At 41.5% G+C, this 27,861-nt stretch overlaps 1 protein-coding gene across 1 annotated transcript; it reads right to left on the bottom strand.

Moving 5' to 3' along the window:
* Nucleotides 1–350: 350 nt before the first annotated feature.
* BAG3 (BAG cochaperone 3) lies at nucleotides 351–27,110 on the bottom strand. The gene is made up of 4 exons (XM_034776814.1): nucleotides 26,867–27,110; nucleotides 7,977–8,324; nucleotides 5,602–5,988; nucleotides 351–1,648 (listed from the first exon to the last, which is right to left on the bottom strand). Exons 1-4 carry the CDS (start codon nucleotides 27,041–27,043, stop codon nucleotides 878–880), a joined length of 1,683 nt encoding a protein of 560 aa, XP_034632705.1. The 5' UTR covers nucleotides 27,044–27,110; the 3' UTR covers nucleotides 351–877.
* Nucleotides 27,111–27,861: the final 751 nt, after the last annotated feature.

The raw sequence follows: 27,861 nt of genomic DNA on the forward strand, positions 1-27,861 counted from the left end.
AATACAGTGTGTGGAGTGATAGTGAACTTCAATAGTGGAGACGACCGTATAGTGACATGATTTGCTTTGGCAAGGTTTCATATAAATATACTCTAAAAGCACTAACTCTGTTAATACCTGCAGGTCAAGCAGCAAATCTGAAGTCTCCATACAACAAAAAGTGCAGACAGCTGATAAATACAGCGGAAAGAGGGAATTGGGCGAAGGCAAGTCATTGCCCTCATCAGAAAGTAGGTGTAAGCAGACATTACCTAAACCAGAATAGGATATTAAAAAAATATATCTATTTTTAGAAGGCAGTAATTGTTTCCAAATACTCAGCTTTCTAGTTTATAAACCAAAAGACTAAGTCAGATTTCTATATTATTTTATTTCCCTTTTAAAATATAGCACTGAAGTCCTTCACACATATAAATAGCTCTACAATTTCTTACACGCTTTCTATGCATCTTTACTTAAAGTGCCCATTTATGAACATTAAAAATAAAATATTCTTGCTAGAGTGGCTACATTTGTAGAAGGGTTTGATATTCTGGTGAGGCAGGGCTTTGATTTTACAAAAATTACCTGCAGAAGAAACATTAAAATACAACATGTATCAATGTTAACCCAGAGGCATTTTTTGCATCCAGCTGGCACAAAAGTATCTTAAGAACAAGACTCGTTCTTGAAACATGTCTCTTTATAAAGTGTAAGAATATAGGATAAATGCATCATTTTCTTTATAGCCTCTCCCCCCCGGCAAGTGTGTGTCCCAAGCTGCTATGTTGATTTAAAAACCAATTGATGAAAAGCTTCTGAAATGCATGCAACTTAAAATTCACTTAAAACACACTTCAAGTTATAAAGTCTGCGAGCTTTAAAGTTCAGTATGTGGCTATGGTTCAGTTGGGTTATTAACTGTGTTTGTTGTGCTGGCAAGATTGGTAAATACTTCTTCCTTAGTTTCAGGTTGATGCCTTTCCATTTTGGTTTCCTTTTTGGCATCTTCGTTACTTGTATCTTTCCTGGTTTTGTCCGCCACAGGATCAATCTCCATGATTTCCTGTGGTGGCTTATTATTCTCCATCAAGGTTGACTGAAGTCCATAAACTTGAACTACCTCTGGGACGTCTTCTGCTTTCTGTTCAAGTCTTTCCAAAATATTCTGGACCTTCCTTACACCATCTCTCCTGGCCTGGCGCACATCTGCACGACCCTCTGGGTCAACTGAATCTAGGGCTAGCAACTCTTTGGTCAAATACTCTTCAATCATCAAATATTTTTTGTCATTTTTCTTGCCTTTGAAAGAATCAACTGCCTGTTCAAGCATTTGAACATTCTCTAGAATTGCTTCTACTTTCAAGACACCAGGATGCTTCTGGGTCTCTTCCACTTCCATCATCTTCTGTGGTGAAGTTTCTTCAGAAGCAAGCCATTCCTGTGGAGGTGCACTCGCAGCAGGACAGGGAATCTTTTTATCAACCTTTTCATCAATCTTTTCTGCAGTGGGTGGAGGTTTCTGTGGTGGTGGTTTAGAATCTGGTTCTTTGTGAAAGACTTGAATTGGGATATAAGATGAAGGCATCTCAGTTCCTGATGGGCTTGCCTTGTTTTCAGGTATGCTTTCATGTAGTGTTTCTTGGGGTGGGATTTGTTGCTGAGAAGCCTGAAGAAGGAGAAAAGTTTATTATTGTGAGACATGAAAACAATGCTACTTGGTTGTAAACAAAAATTACAATTGTCAGGCCAAAAGATTTTCAAAGGTGACTAGTGATTTTGGCTGCCCAATTTGAGACACCTTAAACAGGCCTGATTTTCAGAATGTGATGAGCACCAATGCTCTGAAAAATCAGGCCTTTTTAAGGTGTCTCAGGTCAGGAATCAAAAAAACTCAGGCACCTAAAAATCACTAGTCCCTTTGGAAAAATCTAGGTCTCAAATCTTTTCCATCATACTGAGGCTTAATTGAAAGATGCTGCTTAAAATATCAGTATTAACACCAACTTCTTAATAGACAACTAGCACTGGTAAAATCCAATGCAAACATCGCCATTACCAACCTAAGACTATTTCCAAAGGTCATTTGCTTTAACTTGGTCTTTTCATTGGGAGATTTGTTCTCCTACTCAGATCCAATCCCCTTGCATCATTTAGGAGGTGCAGTGGGCCCAGACATGGACTGCAATGGGCCAGCACAGAATCCCCCTATCCATTCTGCAAGACCTGGGCCATGCATCTACCCCCAATCTCAACTCAGCATAGGGCCTGGGGGGAGGGAGGGGGGTGCACCAAGGGCAGGAAGGAATCTGGTGGATCTCAGCTACAAGAAATTAGTAAGCTCATATTCTATAATTAAGGCTACATTTTAGTCATGGGTATTTTTGGTAAAAGTCATGGACAGGTAACGGGCAGTAAACAAAAATTCACGGACTGTGACCTGTGACTTGGGGGTGGTGGGGCAGGGCCGGCAGGCTCCCTACCTGCCTCCGCGCGTCCCCACCTCAGCAGCAGCAGAGTTTGGGTGTGGGAGGGTGCAGAGGGTTGCGGCACAGGACGGGGTGAGGCAGGCTCTGGGTGGCGTTTACCTGGGGGGCTCCCCAAAAATGGCAACATCCCCCTCGCTCAGCTCCTAGGCAGAGGCATGGCCAGGCAGCTCTGCACACTGCCTCCACCTGCAGGCACCACCCCTGCAGCTCCCATTGGCCGTGGTTCCCAGCCAATGGGAGCTGCAAAGCCAGCGCTCTGGGTCGAGGCAGCAGTCAGAGCTGCCTGGCCATACCTCTGCCTAGCTTCTATCAAGTTATGATGCAAAACCTTGAATAGTTACAACACTGAAGTTACAATCCCTGACCATAGATTAGTGTTGAGTATTTTATTTAGAACACTACTGTAGAATACTGTCACTTTTACAAGAGGAATCAGTGACTTATTCTATGTAGTCTCAATATTAAAATTTTTTATCTGCAAAGTTGAAATTATTCCATTCTCTTGTGCCCTGGTTTTAGATGTTTTAGTCAAATTTTACCTAAAATCTAGTTTCCTGTACTTTGAAAAACAACACTTTGAATGCAGTTTATCCTTCCAGAGGACTGCTGCATTTTGCTGTTTGAAAAATACTACTCAAAGGACTGCCTTTCAAAGTAAAGTTGTTAGAGATTATTATACAAACCAGTTCGAAGATATTAAGGCCCAGTCCTACAAGCTTTCCTCATGCTGAACTCACGTTGAAACAATAGATTTCAATGAGAGGCCCTAGCAAAGGGGGTTTGCTGGATTGGGCCCTTAGAGTGAAATCCTGACCCCACTGAAATCAGTGGGAGTTTTGCCATTGACTTTAACAAAGTCAAAATTTTACTCTTAATTTCTAACAAACTGACGCTATGTGCACACTACCACTTACGTCGGAATAAGTTAAGTCACTCAAGGTGTGAAAAAGCCACTCCCCTAAATGACGTAAGTTACACTGACCTAAGTGCCAGCATGGACAGCGAAACAGCTACCATCCCTTGCTGGGGCTGGAGTAGTAAGTCGACAGGAGAGCTCTCTCTCATTGGCTTAGAGTGTTTGCACTAGCAGTGCTGCAGCTACCCGGCTGTAAGGTGTGTAGTGTTGCCACAGCCTGAGATAGCATTTTCTGGAAGTGTAGGAGTTGTCAGGTTTTAACAGTCTATGCACTTTCTTGTCTCTGTTCATTTGACTTGAAAGTAACCTTCCAAGATCTTTAACCTTTTAGTAACATTTATTTTATTGACAGCGTTTCTGCTGTGGAGTGCTTACAACAGGAGATTAAGATGCAAAACCTGTTACAATGTATCTATATGAGAGATAGCACTACAAAGGTAGAATTGTCAGAATGAGACAAAAGGGCATCAAAACAAATTACAATGTATTGCCATAAAAACCAAAGGTAGCAAGGCTTTGTGGTCTGGACACAGGATTGGGAGTCACGAGAGTCAGAGCTCTTTTCCCATTTCCTTCACTGATTCATGATGTGGCAATGGGAAAGTCTCTTAGACCAATTATTCTGGATATAGGTGCCTAAGGTTAGGTGCTTAAATACTGATGTAGGGCACCTAAGTAAATGGGCCAATTTTCAGAGCTGATATGCACTGAGGACAGTATTTTTGCCTGAGTAAAGACTGGATAAAGTCTAATTAAGTGCCTTAAGGTTTGGCCCTAAAAAAAAAGAAAACGAAAACAAAGCAAGCAGTGAAACTTAGTACATGTCATTAATTCTGGGTTTTGATTCCCCCAACCCCCTTTAACTATTTTGTTCATGTTCTAGGTGGGATTTTCAAAAGGGCTCCTAATTCTGTTCCCTTTGACTTCAATGGGAAAAGCCCACCTTTGAGAGGTTTAGGGTTATTTTACAGATTTAAGTGATGGAAATCCTAGAATAAGTCAACCTGTGTTTAATGCTGAAGTCAAATCGACTCAAAATGTCCTTGCTTTGTGGCTTCAGTAGGAAGCTTAATATTATTTTACATTTTGCATGTTAATTATATTCAGTACAAGTGGCCTAATTCTATCTTCAGCTATTGGGAGCAACTGTATCTGAGGGCAGAATTTGACCCCAAGTATTGTTCCAGAATTGCTGACTGTAAATCAAACAAATACAGCTCTTTTCAGGAAATGCATCTAATCAAAATGTAGTCTTCCCTTCACTAAATCAGACACCACTCTGACTGTCATGTGACTATGCTTCAGAAAAGGCATGTAAAAAGCACTGTCGTCTAGTAAGCGCTAATCTTGGTCAGCACTCCTAGTTTCTAGTCCTGTGTCTTACTATGCGAGTTTACCCATCTGGAAAATGGATATGATAATACCCACTTGACTAAGAAGCTGTGATTCTTAACTAGTGAATGTAACATGTTGTGAAATCTTTTGGATGACAAGCACTAAACAGTAGTATATTTTAGAGTTTGTCTAGGATATTATACGCTGGTACTATATTATAGAAAATGACTGTCTGTGTGGTGGAATTTCACTGTCTTGAACAAATTGCAGAATTGGACAATTTGTCCCTGAATGAATTAAGTTTAGAGAAAGTACTGTATGTAGAAACAAACTGTAGAGTAGATTTTACCAATCTCCTTTCATCATGATAAATAATGGTTACTTTCTGGATTTGCTGCTGTAATCAATGATCAATGAGACAAAGTTGCATTGTTACTATAAAGCCCATGGGCCCGATTTGCCTCTAATGTATACTTCCCTTACACCACTGACTGATTTACATAGGGTGCAAGTGAAAAGAGAATCCGGTTCTGGGTTTCAATCAGAATTGATTCAGAGTATCCCTGAACTTTTCTTTTTCATTTAATCTCTAATTTTGACAGTTTCCCATGTGAGAAGGAGGATTTTAGCACCCTATTGTGTGAAATGCTAGTTTTGATGAGAATATAGTGCCTCAGTAACATGGTGGCACTGTCAACAACAATATTGAAGGCCAGATCCTCACAGCTGGTGTAAACTGGATTTACATGAGCTGAGGGTCTGATGCTGGAATTACATGTGTGAAATTTTGTGTGCTTATTAGTATAATCCAGATCTTTAACATTATTAACACAAAGCACAATTACTATAGAAAAATCAGATTTTTCTGCTCATCCCACATACCTGGGGTCTGTCCACAACTGTCTGTACTCTGATGGGAACCGGGGACTGTATCTGAGTAGTAACTCTGGCTGGTGAACTTTCACGACTTGATGAACCCTTCTGAGACATTCTGAATGGGGACTGCTCTCGTGCTGGCTTGGGCTCCAGCTCATCAGCTTGAATTTTGTGATACACTGGCTGGTGGACATGGTAATCACTTTGCTGGGCAGGGTAGTGTGTCTTCTGTGCTTGATGATATACTTGTGATGGTTGCCTGAGGCCTTTTTCCTCATGGATCACAGGAATTGGAATATAACCTCGACGGACCTGATGGCTTCCTGCACTGGGTCTACCTGATGACTGAGGGGAAACTGACTGTGAGTCAGAAGCTGTAGGAGAATGAGGTTGCTGTAAAAACAAGATTATTAATTAGTGTTAATTGTTTCACATTTTTATTTTATTAATATGTTGAAAGGCAGCCTTAACATTTGTTTCCCCCCTGCCCCCCAAAAATAGGGAGAGACAGTGGGGAGTAGTGGTGGAATCTGTTTGCACATCAGGATTTGGTTTCCCTGTTTTTTGCTGGACAACTGCAGAACTAGTGAGAAAGCATCACTGTAATAGGTGAAACCTGAGCTGCAGCATTCCCTGAGGAGGGAGGGGACATTTAATCACTCTATCTGAAACTCTGTTCTTGTTTAAACTGGTTAGATGTGGGGCAAAAAGTTAAGCAAACGAAGGGGAAAAAAAACCCAGTCACATAAACAATGTTGCCTTTGCCACACTAGGACTTCTTCCTGTGCTTTTGTATCTTGTTAGGATAGGGGTGTGAATGCTAGAATGACTTCCTTAATTTCCCAGTGGTGCAGCTCCACTGGTGATAGCAATACTAACGTGGTCTTAGCATTTTAATGCACTGTTGTCTGAACACTGCTCAGAATGAGTCTAAGTAACATGACAGTTAAAATGCTGGTGGCACCTTGTCTACCAGTGCTTCCACCATTGGTACTATCGGTGGAACTGCACTAACTGGATATTTTAGGAAAATAAGGCCTTGGCGACATCACACTTAAAGGCACAGTTGCCTTCTCTTGTTACAGGTTACACACTCTAGTTTGTGGCCACACCGTTTTTGTGTATCCCTATCAACTACTGTTTGTATCAAGGAATTCTGAGAATCTGGACAGCTGACCCAAAGTGCTACAATAAGGGATACTGCTTGGAAGACATGCACATTGAGTGTCATCAACATTACATGGGGCAATATACTTTTGGAAGTCCTTTTGCACAAAGTACTGAGAGGAAAGAGGACTGGCCAAAGTGGTTACACAAATATGGCTTAGGGGTCCTGGCCACACTGAACAAAAAACAAAACAAAAAAAAACAAAACACAACAACCCAAAACCCAGTAGCTGGTTCATTATTCTATCATGTGCCACTCTGGGCTTCAGGGACAAAACACAGAATTTTAAAATCATGTGGTATATGGGCCAATCATATGAAGAGTGAATTCTGCCACTATTTGAGTACAAACTCAGTTAAAAGATGTAATATGGCTCAGATTCAACATTCACTCCCCACTCAACTCAGGGCTGGGAAAACTCAAGCTCAGGTTTCAGTCTGTTGTGAGGATATTATCTCAACTCTGGCTCTCCAGAGAAAATAGGAAACCAAGTCTGGTACATCTGAGATACAAAGCAAGCAGAATCTTTTTTATGAAAAAATCTTTGTGAATATATAGTAACAAATTAGTAAAGGGCATAGGCAGAAAAATTATTTTTCGATTCATCTTTAAAGCTTTTTTTAGAATGAATTCAAACGATATATACATTTAAAAATAATATGCACTTTAAAAATATTCAGCTGCAATTAGTGCAGTTTGGTGGATTCTAAAATGGTCTCATTTATTAACAACTAAACAATAGCAGCCTTTATTTTTTGTCTGGTTTGTTTTGTTTTTAGCTTTGTCACTTACATTGTTTCATAGTTATGTCACAGAACACCGTAGGCTCAGTTCTGCTCTCATTTACAATGGTGTAAATCAGGAATAACTCCATTAAGTCAACCAGTGTGAGAGGAGAATCGGGCTTTATATGCCTCTGTTTCTGAGACAAGAGACAGAATCAATCTATGTGCAATTCTTTCTGCACAGTCATTTGTGAGTGAGACACTGTGATGCTAGATAAAATGTAAAGCATTTACAGTGAAGTGACTGTCAGCAGAACCATTAAAAAGTGCATTTTTATGTTTGTATTAATATTTTGAAAGTATTGGGGGGGAAATGTAATTCTATGGTAATTTTGGACTTTTGAGGGATAAATCAGCTGTAATGCCATTTTAGGTCACAAATGTTGGAGAGTAATGCAAAACACACCCCAGCACTACTGACAAGTTACCTCAGGCCCATGTGAGGCTGGAGATTGGGCTGTTGCAGCTGTTGTTGTCTGTCCACATTGTTTATCTGTCTGAGCAGCTTCAGCTGGTCCTCTAGCAGGGGATTCCGAGTGGGCATAGGCCCCCCTTAAAGGTGACTGTGCCCGCTTTGTGGTGGGCACAGTTTCTGCTTTGTATCGTTGCATGCCAGGCTGATGAACAGAGTAATACGGGTGCTGCTGTCTGTTCTCAGCACCTTCATGCATAACTGGAATAGCGATGTAGCCAGCACGAAGTTGAGGGTATCCCATGCTTCCTTCTCTTACTTGTGGCTGCCTTGGAGAAGGACCATTTGCTGATGACTGGCCCTCCTAAAAATTAAAAACACCACATGGGAAAAGTTTAGAAGTTAGGACCAATGCAACTCATAAGAACAAGTAATCTTAAACCTCCATCTTCAAAGCAATGAAAGAACTGTATGTCAGAACTTTAAAACTTCCTTTATTTCTAATTAAATTCCTTTGCATGAGCAACTGGTATCACATTCTAATGCAGAGGATAACTACAGCTGCTAATCATTCAGAATTGTGTGCAGGAGGGAAAAAAAGATGAACAAATTATTTATCTAGGGATATTTTTAAGTTTTCACGTCTGATAGACAGCAACTTTAAGCTTAAACATATCCAAATTTTTCACATTTCATAATTGCAATTCTGATCTGACACAGAAGCTTTATACTAGTGTAACTCCACTGACTTCAGTGGAGACATGTCTGATTTACAGCAGTGCGAGATCAGAAAGAGATCCCTCAGCAACTTTTAGAATCAAGCCCATTTATAGACAAAGAAATCCTCAAGAAAACAGGAGATTATCAGAAAAGCAATGTTCGTCAGTATTGTTCTTTCCAATGACTATTTAATTAGTGTTCTTGATGCTGGATACTGAAAAATGTATCTGCTTTCTGCTAAATGTGATTCAGTTGCAATAGCTGCTAAGGGGAGAATAACAAAAGAAGAGAGTAATAAAGGGAGGATACCAAAAGGAAATCTAACAAAGGGAATGGAAGATAAGTCTACATGGTGCAGGATTATGCTTATACTAATACTCTGCATAAGATGGAAGTGGTTTGTACCAAGCTCCCTCATAAGTCCTCTAATAAAGTTCTTCCTGCAACTGTCATTCTATTTTGAGGCCCTCCTAAGGGCCAAGTTCCAGATGTATTTGAGTAAGATCATGTAACAGGCACTCTACCACACAGAGGGTAATGTCATTATTCAGTAAAGGGAGAGTTTAATAAGAGGACATAATAGGATTTCTATCATTTCTATTGTAGTATTAAGTATTGTTGTAACCATAAAAATTACTTAGATACGTAGCACAGTCATATGTAAGCAGACCAATTCACTAAATGAAAATTAATTATTTTCCAATCAGACACTGAGTGAGCCTCCCATATGCCAGTGTCTCCTTAAAACAACGAGTACTGAGAAACTCAGTAAGCTATAGAATTGCAGAGAATAAATTATATTCTTTTAACAAAGTTAATGAGACCACATACACCTCTACCCCGATATAACGCGACCCGATGTAACACAAATTTGGATATAACACGGTAAAGCAGCGTTCTGGGGGGGCGGGGTTGCGCGCTCCGGCGGATCAAAGCAAGTTCAATATAACACGGTTTCACCTATAACGCGGTAAGATTTTTTGGCTCCCGAGGACAGCGTTATATCGGGGTAAAGGTGTATATTAAGTGCTTCCAGGAGGGAAGGGGCTTGAGTCAGAGAGCCTGAATTTTCTTTCACTGGTGTAAATTAAGAGAAATTCCACTGAAGTCAGAAATGAAAACCAGGCCCAGAAAGTTATCAGAGAAAAATAATTTTAGGTTATCTTCTACATACAATTAAAGACTATGGGTCTGATTCTGATCTCACAATGGTTTTATATTAGTGTAACTATTTATTATTTCAGACTTGAACAGATGCAAGAACAGAATCAGCACCTGCATATAGATGGTCTTGGGGCTGCTGGACTCTTAGTACAAACAACTAGGTCCCCTTCACCAATTCACCATCCCTGCTGTATCAATGGATTTCCCCTGCAAATATAAATCTAGATCAACAGTGTTCCTAGTGCTACTGGCAGCAATTCCCTTCTAGGCACTGGAGGGACATATGCTTATGTCGGCAAACTGAGTTTACCTGAAAAATCAAGAACAGTCAGGAAGTGGCAACTGAAGCCATGTGCAAAGCAGAATTTCTGCCAAGTGAGTGAAGCCAACCATGCTGCCTAGCAGTCAGGAAAATAGATGATTCAGTGCTCGGAAGAAACACCTTGCTGAGTAGGCTGAGTCATTAGATTCCATGCCTGGTTTACAGCAGCTGCTCCACACAATCCTTCTGAAGAAAATTCCCTTACCATAGAGCAGGGGTTCTCAACCTTCATTGCACCATGACCCCCTTCTGACAACAAAAATTACTACACGATCCCAGGAGGGGGGACTGAAGCTTGAGACTGTCTGAACCCCACTGCCCTGGGCGGGGGGTGGGGAAACAAAGCCCAAGGGCTTCAGTCCCAGGCAGGGAGCCTGTAACCTGAGCTCCACCACCCAGGGTTGAAGCGCTTGGGCTTCGATCCCGGGCTTCAGCTTTGGCCCCAGACAGTAGGGCTCAGGCTTCAGCCTGAGGCCCTAGTAAGTCTAAGCCAGCCCTGGCAACCCCATTTTAATGGGGTCCTGACCCACAGTTTGAGAACCCCTGCCATAGAGAGATCTACGGGTGGCTAGATATGTCTACCTGAATTATACTCCCCAGCTGGGATGACTCCTGCAGCTCTCCCCACTCTAGAGTGGAAGGGAGGTTTGTCCACTTCTGTGGTATTGTCCTTTCCTCCTGTGAACCTTGTAGAAGATGACCCACAGGGTATGAGATCAGTGCTATGGAGAGGTTAGAGCAGGGGTCGGCAATCTTTCAGAAGTGGTGTGCCGAGTCTCCATTTATTCACTCTAATTTAAGGTTTCGCGTGCCAGTAATACATTTCAACGTTATTAGAAGGTCTCTTTCTATAAGTCTATAACAGGGATTGGCAACCTTTGGCATGCGGCTCGCCAGGGTAAGCACCCTGGCAGGCCAGGCTGATTTGTTTACCTGCTGCGTCCGCAGGTTCGGCTGATCGCCGCTCCCACTCGCCGCGGATCGCCGCTCCAGGCCAATGGGGGCTGCGGGAAGCGGTGCAGGCCAAGGGATGTGCTAGCTGCCACTTCCTGCGGATGCGGCAGGTAAACAAACCAGCCCGCCCACCAGGGAGCTTACCCTGGCAAGCCGCCTGCCAAAGGTTGCCGATCCCTGGTCTATAATATATAACTAAACTATTGTTGTATGTAAAGTAAATAAGATTTTTTAAATGTTGAAGAAGCTTCATTTAAAAATTAAATTAAAATGCAGAGCCCCCCAGGACCTGGGCAGTATGAGTGCCACTGAAAATCAGCTCGCGTGCCGCCTTTGGTTGGCCATAAGTTGCCTACCCCTGAGTTAGAGCCTGGGTGGGCTAGGAGGACCCCAAACAAGATGCCTCCTGAAGATGTATTGGATCTTTCCCATGAAATATTTATGTCAGGGCAGTCCCTGTTGGCAAGGCTCCAATTGAGACACCCTATCAGGAAGCTGCTAGGGGCCGGTACAGAGGCAAAATCTTCCTTGGTATCTCAGAAGTCTGCTAGGTTTGGAGGTGGGCCTTGCAACCTCAATTCCAACCCCCAGCAGAGCAATCTGGAATGAGGTGAATCCTTGTGAAGGTTTCCTCTATCACTACCACCCTCCATAGGATTTATCTCATCCTAGATGATCATGTTAGGGTCCTACACATTTTATTTTCAGGCCCTTTAGACTGCCTAAATTTGTGAACCATCTCAGCTATCTGGCAAATCATTGCCTCCACAGCTCAGGCCCTGGTTGGAAATGCAAAACAACTAGCCCAAGAACAAAGAGGCTGAGAGGCATGTGTGTGTGGTTTTTTTAAAAATGCCAAGATTTGCCTGGAGTGAAATTTTATAGCACGCTTATAAACCCTGAAAATAGGGTTTATAATGGAAACATTGACACCACCTTAAACAGAACAGCATGAACTGTACTCCTGTAATCTGTCATTATATTTACAGCTGTAAATAAATGTAAGTACATCTTGTGGAAAATTACGAATGTAGTTAGTCCCTGTACTCAAATTCTCTTCATGGTCAATTATAAAAACTGTAGCTAGGTATATGTATGTATGTATGTATCTATCTAGGAAGGTATTTATACGGCCTTCAACACTAGTATCTGAGCACCTCCCACAAAAGCAACAAAATTCTCTGTTCCCCTCTGCCTCCAGAAGTAGCCTGAGTTGTGAATTACATAGATCACAAACATAAGGAAGGTCATCCAATTACAACTATTTTTTATAATCCTGATTATTCTTTTTAGCATTTAATTTATACTAATTTAAGCTTACTAGTCGGTGACACCGGGCTGGTCCACACTGGAAACTTCCATTGCATAGCTACATCTCTCAGGGATATGAAAAATCCACACGCCCGAGACATGTAACTATGCTGACCTAACCCCCAGTTTAGACAGTGATTGGTCAATGGAAGAATTCTTTTGTTAAGCTGACTACCACCTCTTAGGGAGCTGGATTACCTACACTGATGTGAGAAACGACCCTCCCGTCAGCATAGGGAGTGTCTACACTGAAGTGCTACAGTGACACAGCTGCAGCATCTTCTCTTCAGTCCAGATTCTCTTCCCCCTCCCTCATTTTATCCCTATCATTTCATTACCTCCCCACTTTTCATCTCTCCCTATGCTTCTGACTTGCCCTTGCAACTGCACCTCGGATAATAATAAAGTAAAATGTGATGTATGATTCATCACCAAGAAGTCTACGTAACTAGCTGCAATCACAATCTTACTGATGTAACTGGTTTTCCAACTGCCACTGACTTGTGTGTCACGAAGTCAGTTCCCTTTATCCTTTATCAGTTTCCCGGTCTATAAAACAATTTCCTGTCTCTGCGGTATTAGGAGGCTTAACATTTGTTCAACATCTAGAAATCATCAAATTGAGTGCATTAATTTCAGTTTTTTTAAAAACTGATTACAGAAAGCTTTTTAAAACCTTGTTATTACTGATTTGTGATTTTTAAATGGTAGTAATTCTCAGTTGTCAAAACAAAAGATATACACATTGCTATAAAATTTTAAACTAGCATTGTCAACAAATAGCAGCAGCATGTAAATAATTAACCACTACAAAAAAATTTTAATCATTAAAGTACAAGCAAACTGTAAATAATGTCTTTTCTTGAATTAACTAGAAACACTAGAAGATCATTTACAATACAAGTGGCTGAATTTGGTCTGAAGCTATTGTTCCTGGTGCAAACATAGTTAACACTTTCTTTTCATATAAAAATAAATATGGATTTACATTAAAAAAAATAACTCCCTTTTCCCTGTGGTCTTCCAAAATCTCTTTGCATGGTTTGTGGTATCAGCAACCAGCTAATTCAGTAGCTTAGCATGGCCTTGTGTTAATAAGGCCTTGCCTATGCTTAAGTTTGCTGCTTTAACTAAACTGGCATCGTTAAAATGGAAAAAAAAACCCTCTAGTGTAGATGCAGCTCTACTGGTATAAAAGTGCTTATACCAGTAGTTTACTGTGGTTTGGTGAAGCAAAATAAGCATAACTATGCAGGTAAACAAAACCCCCCAAAATCACACTCCTTACCACAATACACGATAAAACCGTAACTACAGATCAGCCCTTGCAATATGGCCCCCAAGTTTGGCCCTCCACTCAGGGTCTACGATTGCCAGTGCAATCTCACATCCAGAGTAATGCAGGAGAATTTTAAACATTAGTCCTTTATGCAAGATCTTTCCATGTAAATTCTGTTGGAAAAGGCACTTTGAAGAGAAGGATGAGATACCTCTTCTAGGTAAAGGTACCAGTTTAAGGGCCCAATCCTACAAGAGTCTGAGCACTCCTGGAAGGTGCTAAGTACCAACTCTCATTTATTTCAATTGAATTACAATTTGAAAGGATTCTTCCACTTAAAAACTCAATTATTTAAATATTTATTCTGTTGAGATGAGCATCTACTGTCACTTTGAACCATAAAGTCCAGTGTGACATCATGGCGTTGCTGTAGTCAATAGGAGGTCTGTCATTGACTTCAGCAGAGCCTGGATTTCACCCCAGATATACAATGGACCCAAAATCTGTTTGCATTTATTCCTTTCACAGCTGCTGTTTTCTTTTACATTTGTGGAGAATGAATTTAAGGACCATCAATGTTGAAGTTTCAGCCGTTGTCCTGGTTTCTGCTTGTAATGGCCCGATAGCAGCAAAGCTTCATTCTACTGTGGACTCTCCTGTCCTCTCTCTGATGCCCCCAGAATTCATGCTAAGTGACAACTCCATAGCCTTTAGTAATATTAACTGAAGGGGGAATTTACTGCAGGGTTGGTAGAGGGGAGGCTGAGAGGTGAAATGATTTGCTGCCATCTGTCCCCTCCACACCTGATGACCTGAATCTCTCTGTCATCTCTACAGAAAGGCTTTTGTGCAGTATAGGGAAGGGAACAATGATGCCAGAGGCATCAGTCCTCTCTTGATTAGGCACCCAGCACAGAACTCTGAATTTTCATGACCCTAGTCTGCTGATAGAATGATCTGCCCCGAACTACTTACTTTTAGGTCCAATTCTGTTCTCTCGTTGATGTTTGGACCTTAGCATAGTAAATAAGATGAGATCTAAATGATAATGTGAAATTCATCAGATCCTTGATTATTCCTCTAATTCAGAAGCTCTAGAAATAAAAGGTTTTCTTAGTGAAAAGAGAAGTCCTTAAACATAAAAATAAATCTATATGTATGTAAAAAACATATTTAAAATCTGTCCAGAGGGAGTCAAGACACTATCCCAGAAAGAGAGCAGGCTTTTAAAAATTAAATCATTGCAAACTGATTTTGGTTCCATTGCACAGCTGGCCTTTTATTATGATTAAGGTTAGATTCTGTCACAGGTATTTTTAGTAAGTCAGGGACAGGTAGCGGGCAATAAACAAAAATCCACAGAAGCCCATGATCTGTCCCTGACTGTTACTAAAAATACCCTGGGGGGGGTAGGGAGAGGAGACGAACAGAGCACTGCTGGAGCTTGCAGCCGCTCCAGCCCCAGGGGGGCTGACCAAACCCCAGCCACTCCGGGATCACTGCTCCAGCAGGCCTGGGGGCTGACTGCTGGTAAGTGGTTCTGGCGGCCCTGGGGCTGTCTCAAAAGAAGTCACGGAAAGTCATGGAATCAGTGACAGAATCGTATCCTTAATTATTGTTCAAAATCATAGTAAGTGATTAAAAGAGAACAGAGATTTCAATAACTGGGTTTTTAAGTCAAAAAGGATCTTCTGAAATTGCAATTCACAGTGCTATGCACAAAAGGCTGAAGTTTCTCATCTCACACACAGGAATCTTCTAGCATATTTAAAAGAACAACATCACAGCTAGGATACTGAGATGGGGGAAGAGACAGAATTTTCACTGTAGTACCATGACGGTGAGAGCATGGGAACCCCTCTAAAGGATGTTCAGTCTCAGGGTTCAGCTTAGGAAGAAGTCATGCTTGTCAGTACTTTTTATAATCAGTTCTTATGTGCTATTTGCCTTACAATAAACAATGTCTGAACACGGATGTTTACACATGCCAGAGTCCATATTCAAGACACATGTATAAAAAGAAATGATTAAACAAAATACAATGAGATTAAAAACCTAGTCCATGACCCTTCTGGTTCAAATAAAGCAAGCAGAAATCCAAGTCCTATGCACCAATGCTGCATAATGGACTAAAAGGAATCGCTCTCTCATCTCGCTGCTACAAAGGTAAAATGTGCCACAGAGTATGCAACTATTTTTAATAATAATAATATTGATAAAGTCCCCATCCCCAGTAGTGGATGGGCAAATTAACATTTAGTACTTTAAAAAAATGATTATAATTTAAAAAAAATCATCTCAAAACTAAAAATAGAGGAGGCCAAGATAAATTAATAAAAGGGAAGGTTAAAAAGTAAGGTCCAACAGTGGTCTTAAAGGCATAGAATAAACCTGACCATCTGTTCTCTTATATGTGATGGGACGGACCTGAAAAGCAGGTGGAATGTGAATGCAGAAACCCTTCAGAAAGTGGTTCAGAGATTTTAAATATAGCCTTGTGACGGGTTGGATCACAGAAACCCCCTTGGGAGCTGCCACCCGATGTGCAAAGACTAACCCTGCTTCTGTTTTCCCCTCCAGCTCAGGACTCCAGCACCCTGTCTTGCTGAGCCAGACACTCCCGTCTGGCTCCAGACACAGACCCAGGGTCTGAATCACTTGTCCCAAAGCTCCAAGTTTATCTGAAAACAGCTCACAGTAGTGTGCTTGTCTTTAGCACTCAGATGCCCAACTCCCAATGGGGTCTAAACCCAGATAAATCCGTTTTACCCTGCATAAAGCTTATGCAGGGCAAACTCATAAATTGTTCGCCCTCTATAACACAGATAGAGAGATATGCACAGTTGTTTGCTCCCTCGGGTATTAATACATACTCTGAGTAAATTACTAAATAAAAAGTGATTTTATGAAATACAGACAGTAGGATTTAAGTGGTTCAAAGTAGTAACAGACAGAACAAAGTAAGTCACCAAGCAAAATAAAATAAAATGCGCAAATCTATGCCTAATCAACCTGAATACAGATAATCTCACCCTCAGAGATGCTTCAGTAAGTTTTTTCTCAGACAGGACACCTTCCAGGCCTGGGCACAATTCTTTCCCCAGTACAGCTCTTGTCGCAGCTCAGGTGATAGCTAGGGGATTCTTCATGATGGCTCCTCTCCCCCTTGTTCTCTTCCACCCATTTATATATCTTTTGTACAAGGCGGGAACTCTTTGTCCCTCTGGGTTTCCACCCCCCCTCACTGGAAAAGCACCAGGTTAAAGATGGATTCCAGTTCAGGTGACATGATCACATGTCACTGCAAGACTTCATTACTCACTTGCCAGCACACACATATACAGGAAGACTCACAGGTATACAGCCATCTGCAGACAATGGGAGTCATCAAGATTCCAAACCATCCTTAATGGCCCACACTTTACATAATTACAATAGGCCCTCAGAGTTATGTTTTATATTTCTAGTTTTAGATACAAGAGTGGTACATTTATACAAATGGGATGATCACACTCAGTAGATTATAAGCTTTGTAATGATACCTTACAAGAGACCTTTTGCATGAAGCATATCCCAGTTACATTATATTCACTTATATTTTTATAAAACCATATAGACTGCACAACGTCACAAGCCTACATCATAAATGGCTTTAAAATCAACAGTGGCAATTTAGAGTCAATCCACCACTTTATAGGCAACCACATTAAAGAACATTGAGCAATCATGATCATATAATGCTTGCACTAACCAGCAAGGAAAATGTGCTCCTGCATTTCAAACAAGCTGCAAGTGAAAGAGATGCATAGTGCTGGGTAGCTCTGCTAAAGGGCAATTACAATTATCACACCTCTTGGCGAAGAGGGCATATGCTGCTGTGAGGTCATCACCAGGATAAATAAAAGTGCAGCAAGCACAAATGCTTCATGCCACCACATCCTATTCTTGGCTTCCGATGGGGAGGGTATGGTCAGAAGTGACATCAAGATTCTCAACCTTACTCCCAGCTTTTAAATGAGTTCCCTCAGCAAGCAGGGCATGACGGAAGGGAAAGAATCCTTATGACGACAGTCTCTACACACCAGCCCTCTCTTCCTGGTGTGGAGGATGAGGTAAGGCCAACACATCAAACTGATTCCTCAGAGCATTCCTCAGAAGCCAAAATTATCATAATTAGTCAAATCCTGAGGTCATGCCTGAGCTTTCAGTCACTCCTTACTCTTCCATATTGTTCTATCAACAGATGTTGAAATTTTCCAGAATATGCTGGATGCAAACTATAACACACGTCATTATAGCAGGTCTCTTAAATCGGAAACGATTTGCATGAGTAAGAAGAGTAGGACTGAACTCCAAAATGTACAATGCTACAAGGATCTACAGGAAAAAAGTTGAAAAGCAACGTTTTTGCTTCTTGCAGAACACACGGCCAGTAACATTTTCCTAAGCTGTGTTCTAAAGAAGAGAGGTCCTCTAAGACTTACATATTAATTATAATACTTAGCTTTTCCATAGCTCTTACAGAGAGGTTGAAACAGATAGGCACTAAGGGGAAATGTATGTACTGTATGTGTCTGTGTTAGATGAACATTCACAGAAACCACTGGGATTTCTCTTATAGGGTCACCAAAGGAGAAAGTTTTAAGTTATGATGCAGACCTTGAATCCGCTCTGGAACCCTCACCACTGGCTTCAGGGAGACTATGGATTTGCTTTGGCACCCACTGAAGTCCATGAACACAGGATTAAGCTCTATTTCATATGAGTGAGAGTTGCAGGATCTGGTCCCATGTTTTCAGGGAGCCAGGAGTCCCACAGGTCAGGAGAACAATATAAAATAAACTGAAAAGTGCCTGCCAAAATTGATTGTGACATTTTAGTAACCTAGTATTCTTTGTACATAAGTCTATTCCACTTTCAAACAGAAGTGTCATTATATGATGATAATAGTAGTTCATATTCTGAACTAAGGAGGATGCACCAGTTCCATTTACATGAGAATATTTTTACCTTATAGGAAGTGGCTCCAACTCAAAAAAATCCTGACTGCTTGCCCACTTGGAATTAAGTTATAGCCAAACCAATATTCCCCCTCTCCCCCCAAATTGTATAACAATTGATCTAGATAGCTAACTTATCAGTGTTAAGAGTCTTTATTAAAAGTAGAAATCAGTACACCCCAGACTGTCTACACCAATGTTTCCCAAACTGTGGGGCGTGCCACCATAGGGGGGCAGCAGGGCCTGGGCCAGCCCCCTCAAAGGAAAAGTTTAGGCACCACTGGTCAACAGTAATTTACTTAAAATATTAATTGAAAGCTTTAATCTAACCAGTTTCCTCAGCGATGCTATGTTTCCATGGATTAATAATAATAAGTACTTACAAAGTGCTTTTTATTCATAGTTCTCAGAGCATTTTACAAAGGTGAGTAAGAGGGGCAGAGAGGTTAGTTGACTTCACCAAGGTCACATAGCCTCTTAAGAGCAGAATTACCATCTCCTAGGTCCCAGTCCAGTGTTCAATCCACTGGAGCATACTGCTTCTACTGCTGTAACTCAGAAGTTCACCTACTCAGGATTTTCATATTCTCTCACTCACTTACAGTCAGTGTTCATATATACTGAGGGAGGCATCATTAGCTAATGACTGAAGAAAGATAGAATAACTCATGAACATGTTTAGTTTCATGAATTTGTCTTAATAAGGCATCAAATCAGTCACATCATTATTTATAGAACAGGCTGCTTGCTTTTAATGTTTTATTTGTTTAATGCTGGGGTTTTATTTCATGCCTTTCACATGTGCAGGCAAATAAGGCTTATTGTTTGTTTTTCTGTTAACCAAAGTAGTTAATATATACCTTGTAAGTATTCCATTAATGTATACGCTATCTGATGGATAGTGACAATATGCTGATGTGGATCAAAAAAAGCGAGGAAACAATCTAACCATGAGTAAGTTCTATGTAGTTCAAAAGTAGAGACCAATGCTTCTAGCTGTAAAGTCATAACTTGGTGTACTATGACCTAATCTCATCTTAGGAATTATAGCTATAATTTTCTTGCTCACCAAGCAGATTCCTGTTAGGCTATCACATCCTGGCCTTCCACAGAACATGAAGACACTTGCCCTTTATGTCCATAAGTAGGAGCTGGCCTGCATGAAGATTGCGTCAGTTGGGCTGAATTGAACATGTTCTGAGAAAACACTCACACCCACAAAGAGAGAGAGGGAAAAATTTGAAGTAAAGCCCACTAAGACGCTGCCAACAGGAGTTTTCTTGCCAAAGATCATGAGAATGACAACGTGCTCTACCAAGCTACTTCTGTTCATTACGTTATTTTCCCTAAGAAGCAGGTGGCTGTTTTCTGTGTTCCAAATACTGGCTGTGTCCCATGAACTCAGAGCACAGGTGATGGTATGAATCTCAAGAAGCAGCAACATGCTGCCACTCATGAAAGGAAAGCAAATGCGAACAAGTGACCAGTCAGTCATTCACTTCACAGGACATCTCTACTGCCTGAATTTTCATCTTGATTTAATTGTGCATAGGGTAGTCCTCTGGTATCACTTCCTAAAATAGCACTTCATCCACATAGATTATTTTTCCGCACTGTAAAAACACTTGTTATGCCGCACCCTATTGACTGATAAGATTTCCCTAGCACCAGTTGCAAAAAAAGCCTCTCTTTAGACACCTCTCGGGCTTGCAGCCCCTTTTATTTTTATATTTTCTTTGGAAGCAGAATCAGGAGGTGTAATTTGGGGTAAAAACAGGGCAAGAATGTAGTACTGAGGCCGCGGAAGAGGAGTGAAGAGGGGGTTAATAACATAGAAGAATGGTACTGTTAGTCCATCAAAACTCATTTCCGATAGGTATCTATGTTAGAAAGAAACACAGGTATGTCAGGGACGGTCTAGGTATACTCGGTCCTGCCTCAGTGTGAGCGATAGACTAATTAATCTCACAAGGTCCCCTCCACCCCAAACTTTTCTACACCTGGTTTACTATTGTCTAATCAAATACAATGCTGTTTATCACATAGGCATAATGAACAGTCATGCTTGTGCATCAGTTGTAGGTGTTAAAGACAAGACTCCTCACTAGGAGGAACACTGGCACAGATCTTTCCTACACCTGTAGGTAAGAGAGTGTATCACTACTAATCCAGTTCCAAAATGTATAATTTAGGGATTTCAAAAAAATACAGTTTCTACACCCTTGGAGGTGTGAATCTGTGGATCTTCATTGCCCTAATTCTCCATTGCCTTGTGTAGTCACTCACACCAGTGCAAACTCAGTGTAAAACGCTTGCAAAATAAAATTTGGTAGCATTTTACAACCACTGTGCACTTACCTTGACTGGAGTAAGAGATGGTATGAGGTGCAAGGCAACAGAGAAGCAGAACCAGTGGGTGGGATTTTCAAAACTGTTTACCACCGGCCAAATTCTTCTCTTATTTGAGTCAGTGGGAATTTTACCATTGACTTGAATGGGAAAAGTGTTAGGTCAATGCTGAGCATTTTTGAAAAAAACACCCATGCATGGGTCTAGTCAACCAAGATTGGAGTTTGATGAGGAATTGAAGGGAGAAAGTTAAATACAATCAGAAATTAATTATAGTGGTGGGGTGGGAGACTTTGGTAATTCGAGCACCTGGGGGAATAGCTGCATACACCTGTCGGTCTTTCTAAGCAATGCAGTTTGTTTGCATCATTTCAAGGAAATCAGCATTGTCCAATGATGTGAGTTCTTTGCTAGAAGGGCCGCTTTCAGAAGCGTTACTTTTATGGCAGATGCCATTCAATGCGACAGGCATCTAGGGATTCCTAACTCTGAAAGATAGCCACAATCCCCAACCTACTATGTCTCTGAGCCATTGATGACCCTCATATCCGTTCAGTGAATCTCTCTGCAGTTAACACCTGTGACCCATCTTTAGTTAAAATAAACATCAAAGGGGAGTAGTCCATGTAAAAAGAATACACAGGAGTGGGGGCATTATAGTTAACACTTATTTAAGCCTTGTCTATGTGTTCCCTTTCCTGAAAGCATTCAAGCCCTTCCCTGAAACCATCCTCCCCAGCTAAATTTGGTCCATTTCCACTTTCAAAAGTTCAGGGGCTCCCACTGAACAATTTAGTAGACTGATCCACCATTTCAAATAATCTTGGCAAAAGCCATGCTGAGTTATGACATTAATTACTCAGGAAAACAAATGACATACCTGCCCAAGGGAAGATGGTTATAACAAAGAAACTAAAGGAAAAGCAATGGCATTTGTTGGAAAACACTTCTCTAGTAGAAATGTAATAAATTATGTGGTCCACGCTATTGAAAGTACCAGCAACTCATTCAATAAATTAGTAGTTAGTATCCTGGGAGAAAATAGCTGTTAAAGAACTTGCCTTAATACTCTAAATGCTTTTCAGTCATTACCAAAAACATTTCTTCTGTTCACTTCAGTCTAGTTGGAGATTTTATATTTCTTGATCTCCGGACAATGTCCCTAATCCATTCTGACATTCCATTCCATACAAATTCCATACAAATAACTGGGCCATAAACTGTTAAAGTTGAGAGACTTACCTACAACCACCACTCCTCCCACAAAACCTAATAAACTGCATAAACATATTGTCTGTTCTTCATATATATGGGGGAAGAGAGCAACAGTAAATAATGAAAATAACCAGAACATCTTCACGTGGTTGCTGCCATGTATTGTACTACACAGTTAACTGGTAATCAAGGGCCTTATTCCATTGACTTAAAGGGGGCCCGGATTAGGGGTTTAAGGGATAATAGGTCTAGTACGCCATTGAAATCAATGAAGTAACACCAGTGTAAAACCAGAATAAATGAAAGGAGAATCATGCCCAACATGACAGAAATAAGGGGGCTTCATTATCACTAATGGTCTCACAAAAGTTATTATTCAGTTAGCTACAAAATGACTTCACACTTCGTGTTCCATTTCACTGCTGTAGTCCTTTAAGTTAATTTCACTGCACAGGTCACACAAAGGGATGAATTATCATCAAGAGGATGTGGATAATTTTAAACTGATGTTTTAGCACCAATACCAGGGTGATCCACAGTCAGTGGTTTCACTATCTGCTTTTATGAGCTTTTCAAAAGAACAGGGCATCACTGAAATCTCAGAAAACATTTTGTCTCTTTTGAATTATCCAAGTGTAGCAGGGTAAAGAATGAACATTTCAGCTCTTATACTCCTCAACTCATCCTTGAGAACAAAACAAAACTTGTTCTTCTATTTGAATAGTACTAGGTAAATGAGGGAGAAAACAAGGAAGCTGTTTGAAAGTATTCCTCCTCCTGCCTACATACAAAGTCTGATCTCAGTCATTCATGAACACAAGAATCATAATTAATGCCCCTCCAGAAATTTTTTTGTATTTACAGTTGAATGTAAAAGCCAGAGATTATTTGTTAAATTATGCCAATTAAGTAGCAAATTTGACAGCTCAGAATTCTTATTTAGGGACACACAATATCCCTTGAGGGCCAGAATTTAAAACCTTTATGACCTTACTCCACAAATAGTTCCAGTGAAATCAATAGGACTACTAGTGAAATATAATGCTACTTAAATCAGAGTGAAGGTGCCAGAATCTGCCCCCTAATTTGAATAGGTAATTCTAAATTCAGGCCCACACTCCAAGGGCCCTATCAGGCCATTCATGCAAAACTTGTATTGAAATCAATTGGAGTTTGTGTCTGTTGTCAGGAACAGAATAGAACACTAAATCAACAATTTTCCTTTCCTTCTCAGGAAGCATTAACCTTGACCTTGATAAGAAGTTCCAAAGCATGTAAATGCCTGTTTTGACAGTACGCCTCTACCCCGATATAACGCGATCTGATATAACACAAATTTAGATAAAAAGCGGTAAAGCAGCGCTCCAGGGGGGCAGGGGCTGCGTGATCTGGTGGATCAAAGCAAGTTCAATATAACACGGTTTCACCTATAATGCGGTAAGATTTTTTGGCTCCCAAGGACAGCGTTATATCGGGGTAGCGGTGTATTTTCCAAGTTTTCCTATTAGGAAAATTTGTTTCAGAATATCTCTTCAAAGGTAGGTGCAACTGTTTCTTCTTTTTATATAGACGCTTGTACATTTTCCCACAAAACTACTTCCAAACTGATTTGTAAGATAATCCTTTCCTGCCAGGTTTTAGGGAGTTACTTTCCATTACCACAGATTTCACATCAGATAAGGCTGGAATTTATTTTGTTTCAGTCACAAAGAAAGAACTCTGATCCACTATAATTCAAAATTTTCCTGTTTTCAGATGATTATCAAAAGCAGCTTAAATCTGACTTTTTATCTTAAACAAGTTAGAGGAGACATTTGTTAATTTCCCAAGAGATGGCAAATTTATAACAGAGGTCATTCAAAAATTGAACTCTTTACTCTTCAAGAAAGTGTTATGGTTACACAAAACATCTATCAATATTATTTGTTTACAGTAGTGTCAACCCTGACTGGGACCCCATTACTCTATGCAGACAATCTGTCTGAAGATGATCTAAAGTGGTTTATATATTATTTGTTTAATACTGGCCGATTTATATTTTTCTGAGATCTTCAGAATAGTACAAAAATTACATCATTTACTGCATCTGAAAAAGTGAGGTTTTTTACCCACGAAAGCTTATGCCCAAATAAATCTGTTAGTCTTTAAGGTGCCACCGGACTTCTTGTTGTTTTTGTGGATACAGACTAACATGGCTACCTCTTGATAATTTACTTTGTCATTAAGTTAAACAATGCCCATCAAAGAATTTGAGAAGAACATTTACAAAAATGAAAACAAATGAAAAAATTGTTTTGTAAAATCTGGATTAAATACAGAGAATCTCCTTTCACATTGGTTCTATACCCATGTAATTCCATTGACTTCTGTAGAGTTACTCCTGATTCACACCAGTGTGAGAGGAAAAATCAGTCCCTCTGGCTTCCCTTAAGTACTGCATTGCTCATACTCTGAGTTCTCAGCTATGACCTGCATTCACAAACTGTGTAATAACAAATTTTATTCAATTATCATTCTAAAACTAAGGAATTTAAAAGAGTATTCCCTGTTAAATTTAGTATTTGAAGCTCCAATATTTACATTAATGAATAAGGTTAGAGTGTCAGATTGCACCAAAAATGGTGATCATTGGTCAAAGAAAAGAAAAAAAAATTACTTTCCATGGGCTGGTTTATAAAAATGCATTATAGACCTCTACAGAATTGTCTATTTTACATGTATTTCAAATATATTTTAAAAACAAATAAATGTTGTTACAGTGGGCTTCTGCTTATATATCAACACAGACAACAATACTGTCCACTAACAAGGCCCTAAGACTTTCCAGTGTGCTGATAAAATGGTGAAACAATAGTTACCTGCAGGGTTAGTCTGAACTGAATGTTGTCCTGATGATCTAACTCAGGGCTTCTCAAACTGGAGGTTGGGACCCCTCAGGGGGTCGCAAGGTTATTACATGGGAGGTTGCGAGCTGTCAGCCTCCACCCCAAGCCCCGCTTTGCATTCAGCATTTGTAATGGTGTTAAATATATTAAAAAGTGTTTTTAATTTATCGGGGGGGGGGGGGGATCGCACTCAGAGGCTTGCTATTTGAAAGGGGTCACCAGTACAAAAGTTTGAGAACCACTGAACTGCTTTGGTGCTCTGCAGTAACTTGATACCTTTACAAGCCTCAGACCACCAGCACTGCACCATTTTTAGGACAACAGTTGGAAGTTTTAGCTGATTTCTGAAGTGTCAGGAACCTTCTCTGCAGCAGAAACAATCAGGTGTTCAGACTATCAGTCCAATATACAGTAACACAGAGCCCAACCAAACTTTTTTCAGCACTGGCCTGAACAGCACCTTCCATATTTCATTGGGAGCTTTCTTTCCTCTGATGTGCTGCAGAGTTCTGTACAGCCCTGTTCTATGTAGGCCTAATTCTGGAACTCAGTGTGTAAGGATAGCAGAATTGGGCCCTGTGTTAGTCCTATGACAGTAATGTTTTATGACCATCAGTAATATGGTGTCAAAAATGAAGGCAGGGACAAAGGTTAGCATATCAGAACTTGAAACAAAGTAAACAAACATCTGACAAACTCTTATTTTCCACCAGGCTCTTAAAAACTTCCTAGTTCATCTAGGGGGTTTCCAGCTCTGTCTCTCCTGGTTATTGCTTAAATCTAACAAAAAACCACCAATTCTGATTAAATGTAGGGACATTATAAATTCAGCATTTCTTTAAACCAAGACATGTTTACTTTAAAGATTCACTTATGAGGGCACCTAGAAAAATCATGACTGCTCTCTAACTCTCAGCTGCTTCTCTTTACATGGACATATTTGGAGTGAGAGATAGGTTTCCTGTAAGCAAGCTTTAAAACAAAACCAGAGAGCAAAATTACTGAGGCAGTTAGTAAGGAAAAAAAAAAAACCCTTGACGAGGAAGGGTTTTTTAGTGATGTCCATTGTTTAAGCTATACACATCTGAAAAATAAATCAGAGTTTGTGTCTCCCCAGGCAGGCTGGGTGGACTTAACCAACTTTAAATAAACATTACAGGGCTAAGGTATCAAATGATTTAATGCACAAAAAAAGGACTGCAGTGCGTCAGAGACAAAAGGCAGCTCCTGGCCTCACTGCATTGCCATGTACTGAGGAGAGAAGAGGGCAGATGGCCCTGCCACTGCCCCTCACCCCCACTGCACTACCATGTACTGGGGAGAGGGCAGGCGGCTCTGCCACTGCCCCTCGATCTCCCCCCGAAATTAGCACGTACCAAGGGGAGGGCCAGCTGGCCGAGCTCCCCACCCGCTTTTGCCATGTAGGGAGGGGAGGGACGCCTGGCCACCCCCCCCCCCCCCCCGGAATTTTAGGTACTAAGGGGAAGGCCTGTTGCCCCCCGCTCCCTTTACCATGTACCGAGGGGAAGCCCGGCTGCGCCTCCCCCCGCAATGGCCATGTACCATGGGGAGGCTCGGCAGCCCGTCCCTTCGCCCCGCCGCCCCAGCTCTGCCCTCTGCCGTGCCCGGCGCTGCGCAGGGAGCAAGCTCCGGGCCCTTCACTACAAAGTTCCCACCCCCGCCCCACCGTGGCTCCCCAGCGGGCACCTTGTACGGCTCCGCCAGCAGCCGCGGGTCGCTCCAGGTGGTGGTGCGGCTGTTGTGATCCACAAAGAAGGGCCAGCCGGTCTGTGGGTCGATCTTAACCTCCCATCCCGGCGGCAGGGGCTCTCGCTCGGCGCTGCCCTCCATCTGCACCACGGGCGAGTGAGTGGCGGCGCTCATGCTCCGGCTCGAGCAGCGGCCGCTGGGACATGCACTGTAGAGTCAGGCGGGGAAGCCGGCCAAGCCGGCACCTTTATCAATCAATGGGCGGAGGGAGGGGGCAGCGAAGGGGGTGGAAGTGTCTGGAAATAGCTGCAAAGGGGCAAGGCGGAGGAGGAGCCGAAGGGGGGAGGAGAAGGAGGTGGAGAGACAGAGCAACTGGCCGGCTCGGCTGGAAACTTCTGGTTGCGTCGAGCAGAACTTGGTTGCGGCGGCTGGGCGGAGAGAGCCTGTTTGAGTCACCCTCGGGCACCGTCATGATTGTTAACGCGCGTTGTGCTTAGCGAAAGCCCTGAGCGCTGTCCACCCCCAGACCTGCCTCCTGCGCTCTCTGGGGCCGCTGAGCCAGAGCCAGGGGGAAAGGGGCTGAAAGCCTTTTCCCACACTTGGAACTTCTTATTCATGTGTTCACCTCCCATCCTTTTCTCTGGGGACTGGCTCTTACATTCTGTGATTGCACAGAGCCCAGCACAATCCTGATCAGGGACAGGGGCTTTGGCAGACGTGGCGCTAGCCTATTGGGGGCCATAAACAGGAATATTTCTCTCCCCCCCCCCAACACTGACAGCCAGCGTTTGGGGCTGAAGTCATGGAGGTTATGTAAAAATCTCAGAATCCATGACTGCTGTGATCAACTCCTAGCCTTAATAAAAAGCAAATAGAGGGACCCCTATTTGAGCTGCCTGGGGCCCTAACAATTGCTTGGTCTGCTTATGCCTAGCACCGGCACTGGTCTTTGGGCATTACCATAATATAAATGATTAATAATCTGGGTGCTG

Source organism: Trachemys scripta, chromosome 7, assembly GCF_013100865.1.
Source record: "Trachemys scripta elegans isolate TJP31775 chromosome 7, CAS_Tse_1.0, whole genome shotgun sequence".
Classification (NCBI taxonomy): domain Eukaryota; kingdom Metazoa; phylum Chordata; order Testudines; family Emydidae; genus Trachemys; species Trachemys scripta.